The sequence below is a fragment of the Grammomys surdaster genome, unplaced genomic scaffold (assembly GCF_004785775.1).
Source record: "Grammomys surdaster isolate TR1022 unplaced genomic scaffold, NIH_TR_1.0 123970, whole genome shotgun sequence".
NCBI classification, from domain to species: domain Eukaryota; kingdom Metazoa; phylum Chordata; class Mammalia; order Rodentia; family Muridae; genus Grammomys; species Grammomys surdaster.
In genome coordinates, this window is record NW_021619089.1 from 200,347 (window position 1) to 207,075 (window position 6,729).

Consider the following 6,729-nt stretch of genomic DNA (forward strand, 5'->3'; position numbering starts at 1 on the left):
AGAAAATTCAGGGGAATCTGGGTGAGCAATTATAGATAAAAACTGTCATCAGTTTACTAACAACATCCATTCTCGGTATTCTAGGTGAAAACCAAGTGTATATTTCTTCAATTGAGGAGACATCCCTATTTGATTAATATTCCTAGTTTCTCCAGTGCTTATCTGTGAGCACTAGTGCCCACTGAAACTAGAAGAGTATGTGGTATTTTTGCAATCATAAGAAACTGTAAGGGTACTTCCCTCTATCTGTATTGCAACACCAACTCAGGTCTTTGCATATTGTTTGCCGAGGAGGACCCGCCCATGCCAGTTTTGGATAAAAGAGTAAGTTGCCTTCTTTCTGTGATGGAAAAGTCTTCCCAGGATTTCTCCTCAAAATGAAGTTGCCTGGTAGACTGCTGGTGCTGTTGTTCTGGATTCCTGGTGAGAATAGGAATTGAGAATGGGGAAGTAGCATGAGAACTTGATCATACTTCTCATTACATGTGTTGTGGCATGTATGAGTAGACAGGTATTATCCTCCAGTATGTGGCCTGTTGGGTGTATATCTGCAAGAATGAGGTTCCAGATGGGAGAGAATCTGTGCTACAATGAATACTATGACATGGATAGATGGGATAGTCTACATTAAGTATACAAGCACCTTGGGGATTTTATTTAACTTGTTTTGTTAGGATGGAGAATTTTAATATATAAAGAATTATATGTACAAACACATCTAAGTTGAAATGTATTTAAAAAGTCATAAGATTGTTCATGAAGTTTGTGCATGATTCTGTACTTTTCTCTTATTTTTTTTTCAGCTTCCAGCAGTGATGTTGTGATGACCCAAACTCCTGTTTCCCTGCCTGTCAGTCGTGGAGATCAAGCCTCTATCTCTTGCAGGTCTAGTCAGAGCCTTGTACATAGTAATGGAAATACCTATTTGCATTGGTACCTGCAGAAGCCAGGCCAGTCTCCACAACTCCTGATCTACAAGGTTTCCAACAGATTTTCTGGGGTCCCAGACAGGTTCAGTGGCAGTGGGTCAGGGACAGATTTCACACTCAAGATCAGCAGAGTGGAGCCTGAGGATTTGGGAGTTTATTACTGCTTCCAAGGTACACATTTACCTCCCACAGTGATACAGACCCTAACAAAAATGTCCTTGCTTGGAGTATCACAGCTGTCAAATAAGTTAACTTATCTGTGTGAGAGAGAAGTGTTTTGGAACTGCAGATTATGTGGTGCAGCTGTCAGCATGTGCATCTTGGCTACAGCTCACTGGTCATCCTTTTTGCCTTCATTGGCTACAATAACAATGATATTGCTTCTGCCTCAGTAGAATAGTGAAAAGGTGGCCTGGCAGCAACAAGCATTGTTGGTTGTAAAACATAGTGTAAACCCATTTTTTTCCTACAAGCCTTGTCTTTTTGTCTTTCTTTGTTACTCAACATTATCCAGTAAAGCAGACAAGAAACTGAGAAGTATTTCTTTGTCAAATTCTCTCACTTACTAATAATTGCTTCATTTGCCACATTTTAAGCATTTGATTTAAATTCTATTGTGTCTGTTTATTATCTTCTGTTTTTTTCCATTTGCATGAAGTATGTCCATTGATTCTGTATTTTTCATCAAATGCTTTTACCTGTAAAGTGTTTTTTTTTCTGGCCTGCTTTTTCTCAGTACATTACAGGTTTAATCATAATCTCTTAGGTTAACTCTAATATTGGGCTCACTGTTGCAATTAGCATCCTGCTAAACAGATGGTCATTATTGCCAGATATGAGGTCCACAGCTGAACAATATATACGATAATCTTCTTCATCCACTGGGAGTTTGAAGGCTAACTTCTTGAACAGTGAAACTTAGCAATACAGCAGTAAACTTTCAGTATAATTTCATGATTATTTCTCTATTTTTTTCTACTAAAATGCATGGTGTCTTTAGCAATAGAGATTTGTGACCTTTTTCTGGCAGTGAATTAAAAAAATAATGACATTGTATTGTTTTGCCTGTATTGTATTTATTCATTGTATTTCCTGTATTGTTTTGTGGTTTGGGGTCCTTTGTTATATGGATGATTCCTATACATGACACTAGGATCCTGTTACCTCTGTAGAAGCATTATTCACCCTAGAATTATAAAAGAAGTTTTCTGTAGTGTTTGTAGTTACACACTCTTAGTTTTATTTACTCTTCAACACCCTTTCCTTTCCTATTCGATGCCATATCCATGTGTAAACTTTTCAGCCAGTAGCATGCTCACTCTCTACTTTCCAATCACACACATTCTACAGTTAGGGTTTAAAAATCAAAAACAACAACCAAAGCAGGAGAAGAGTCCATACAAAGCATGATATTTACTTGAATTAGGCAGCAAAACCTTATCTATCAGGACAGGATGGGAGCGTAGACTCAGGAGCTGACTGTGTCCCCAAGCATTCCTCTTAGCTATTCTCTAAACAACAACAACAAAAATGACAACAACAACAAACCCAAAAATGTCTGTGTTAAGATTTTGCTAAAATTTTTCATCATTCAGAATTATTTTTTCTTTTGTGGTTAGGAATAGTCATTATGTTTTGGCAAACAAACAAAAATAAATAAATGAGGAGGAAGTTGGTCAGCCACATTAGATAGTTACCGGCTACCATAGGGCCAACAAAGTTGAATTTAATTTCACCTTATGATCAAAGAGGAGTCTGAAAACCAAGTGGCAGTTCTTTAAGCCTCATTTGAGGGCTACACCACTGTCTCCTCCTCTCCTTAATTTCTATTCTTAATTCCTTTCTCATCATATATTTTTTTTAACTTTTAAACTTTACAGACTCCAGAGAAATCATTCAAATGTAACCATTAGGATCCACTTATGAGAGTGAATACATGACATTGCTTTTTGTCACTCAGTATATATTTTTCTGATAGTTCCACACATTTTCTTGCAAATTTCCTCATTTCAACCTTTTTTGAAGGTAAATATAATTCCATTTGGATGTGTCTCACTTTTTCATTAGCCATGCTTCATTTGATGGATGTCTAAGCAGATTGCATTTCCTAGTTTTTGTGAATATACATTTATAGATACAGAAATATTTATCTATTTTGTAGGTATATTGTTGACTAAATATACTGTTATAAGCATATGTATATGTCTAAAAGTACATGTTTTATAGAAGTATATAAATATCTTGCTCTAGTGGTGGATATAATTATAAAATATTCTTTCATAGAAACAATTGCATGAACAGCACTTGGATTTTTTTTCATGTGTTTGTGTGTGTGCATACACACACACACACATATATATACATACATATGTATATATATATGTGTGTGTTTTGTATATATGTGTGTGTGTGTGTGTTTGTATGTGTATTTATTTATATGTGTGACAATTCTGTTTCAGTTAATGTAATGTCTTCTTTCATTTAAAGTGTCACAATTCACTTTGCAATTAATGCTGAAAAATATTTTATCTTATATTCAAATAATATATTCTTTTTGTATTCTTCTGTGGAAGTACACCTGGATTATTTATGCATTTTAACTTTTGACATAATTTTTTGGCATTAAACTTAAGATGAATAATTGAGACATTGATTAATGTTTGAATTCTACAACAAAATATAAGCCTGGAAAATGTGTGAATTCTCTTCACTTCAGTCGAAAGACCTTAGAAGAGCTTCATCGGCTATGGTCAATCCTATAACTACTGTTTAAAAATGTCATGCCCCAGTGAACTATAAATCTTCACAAGTCTGCATTTCCAGTTTGGCGAATTAGACACATACTGGTAAGGTGTCACACATATGTCTAGCAAGACCTCATGATCTGGGAACCATATTTGAGTTGTGAAGAACTCTTTATTTGTGGTTGCAGATGATGACATACATTTTTTCTAGAATATTAATGTCCTGTGATGTCATTCTGTATTAAAGTTTTTTTTTTACAGCGTTCTGGTATTTTCCAAATTTAAAAAATATGTTTTAGCATGTCTTATGGTACAAGGGCCAAGGTTAATGCTTTTGAATCACTATCACAGTGACATGTCCTCTTCTGATTCAGGCTGACTAATTGTATTTCTCTTCATGACAGATCAATTGATAACATGGATGAAGGATAACATGTATTGCTTGAACACTTCAGAAATTCTTACCCATCATCTGCTTCATTCTCAGTGGCAAGACATGCAAATGCAAACCTAGAGTTTTATCTTAAAGGTGATAAGCATTTTGATGTTTAGTTCTCTAAAAATCTTCTCAAGTGGAGAGACTGATAAATGGTTATAACACTTTCATTTTATACTCTGGAGAATGCGTTATCATCGATGCAAACTTCTGGAGTTTCTGATTTCATATATCCAATTAATGTGTCTTGAAGAAGAAATTTTAAGTTAGTATAGAAGAAAGCCTCAATTCACAAATACAAGTAGTTAAGAATTCAGGTCAGCAAACTCGCTAGCTTACGGCCATCATAAAGGATGCAGAGAGGCAGAAATAAAAGTCAATTGAGTGTTTCCGGAATTGGCCAGCTGTAAGAGATAGGGAAGATGCTCAAAGATAAATTCTGTGAGAATGAGAACAATAAGGAATCACCCATCTGTTCCCATGATGTTTGACTTAGACTCCTCTGGAAAAACTCCCACCAAAGGTCCCAAAGACGTGTGAATTGAATTCAGCCAGATGGTCTGTTGGCTCAGAAAAGCATCTACCCTGGGTCCCAAGGCCACAGGGACCAGGGACTGTTCCCGTGAGATTAGTCAAACCCTTGCCCAGGATCTGCTGGCACAAACTGCGGATGTTTGAAACAACCAATTGTGTGTGGGTGCACCACAACCTCCTGCTCCCCCAGGAATTTGCCTATATTAACCCTAAGCTTTTAGGCCTCGAGTTGATTCCTCTACCTCCTGCGTGAGGCAAGTATCGGCCTGGAGCTCCAACAATAAACCTGCCTTATGTGATTGCAGCAAGACGGTCTCTGGAGTATTTTTGGGTCCACACCCTCTCAGAGACCCGAGTGAGGGTCTCCCCTCGGGGGTCTTTCATGTCTAAGTAATGATATTACCGTAGTGTTATAAGGACTGATGTTTCATATTCAGCCAAATAAAAACATTTCAGGAATTATTTAGTAAGGCAGTCAATATAGCTGTGAGTTGAGAACAAACATATGAGATTTTGTTATTTCCACATGAATGCAGCAATGCAAATGACTGTATTAGATTATGCTTACTGTTCAACCCTGTATCTGGAAACACATCCACAGACTTTATCATATTACAAGACAAGCAAGGGGGACATACTAGACAAGGGGGTTCAGAATAGAGACCAAGGAGCTTGATATGCTGTATCAATATTTAAAACTATTTGAAATTTCCATCATTTTCACAAGCACCTCTTTCAACTAGTCACCCTGATGCTTTGAACAACATAATATTATCTGTCTTTGTTCTTTCAGATGATTAATATATACAAAGAGAATGTAGGTAAATGCTGTCACCACCACAGGGTGTTGGACTTAAACCCCTATAGACATAAAGTTAGACTACTAGAAATGAAGAGGTATTACTTAAATATCTAATATCCTTATTTATCTTGGAAGTCTGAATTATATTGACTTCTTACCGTTTAAATGTAAAATTGAGAAAATAACAATATTCTTTCTATCATTCTAAGTGACTTAGAGATGCTTTCCTTGTACATTGTCATGTATTATGTCTAGTTTTAGCCTTCAGAGGTGATGTTGTACTGAACAAGTCTTCAGATATCCTGTCTGTAATGCCAAGGGGAGTCACCATCAACTGTTATTCCAGTGAAGACAGTGCCATCTACAATGGTATCAACAGAAACTGAACTTAACTCCATCAAGAATGCTACTTATCCCATCTCTGGAATCCCCTCAAGTTTCAGTGCTATTAGGTCAGAGACAGGTTTTCCCCTCACCATAAACATCTTGAAATCAGAAGATGTTGAAACACATCATTGTCAACAGAGTTATGATTTCCCACTTACGGTAATACAGGGGCGCAGAAGTGTGAAGTCCATCTGTCCAGCTGCCTTCTGTGACATACATGGCTGGTTTGGAGCATTTCTCATATGTAACCAGGCTTGAAGTTTATGGGCACATTTAAGTAAATAACCCCTAATGGCCTTCTACGAAGAATATGATGTACTCTGTGCCTACTACCTGATTGTCTATATGAGAAAAAGTGGCATGTAAATATTGGTTCTGTAGCTGTAATAGTATACAAGTGAGGCCTATGTCAGTCTCTGTATATACCTCAAAAGTCTTTGTTGCTGGTGCTGTAGGGACCTGCTGCACAGTCCTCACTCTTCTACTTCTTCATAGACAGCACCTAGGCTATATTTTGCTTTCATTCACCAAAGCATTATTCCACAAGGAATCCCATGCCCACCCAAAGACACAGTTGAATATAGATCCCTTACAGATTGAGAAACAGCAAAGAAACCTGCTAAGGCCATGGATTTTGAGGTACTGTTCCAAAACTTCCTTTCACAGGAAGACAGATTGCACGTCAGACTGAGAAGATCTATATCCATGTACATAGACAGGACACCAGAGGTCAAAACTTAGGCCACTTGGAAACTTGCAAGATTTGATGATATTGATTACAAATTAAGAATTACACTAACTGTAACTGAATACACATTGAGACTCACTACCACTAGCAGCTATTAAGAGGACTGGTACTAAAACTTTTATTATTAAATGAGTTGGATAGGCACAATA

At 36.8% G+C, this 6,729-nt stretch overlaps 1 gene segment (V, D, J or C); it reads left to right on the forward strand.

Annotated features, from left to right (window-relative positions):
• Nucleotides 1-358: 358 nt before the first annotated feature.
• On the forward strand, nt 359-5,831 carry LOC114636417. The segment is given in 3 exon segments: nt 359-423; nt 804-1,190; nt 5,701-5,831. Coding segments are annotated over 3 exon segments (564 nt in total).
• The last annotated feature ends 898 nt before the right edge of the window (nt 5,832-6,729 follow it).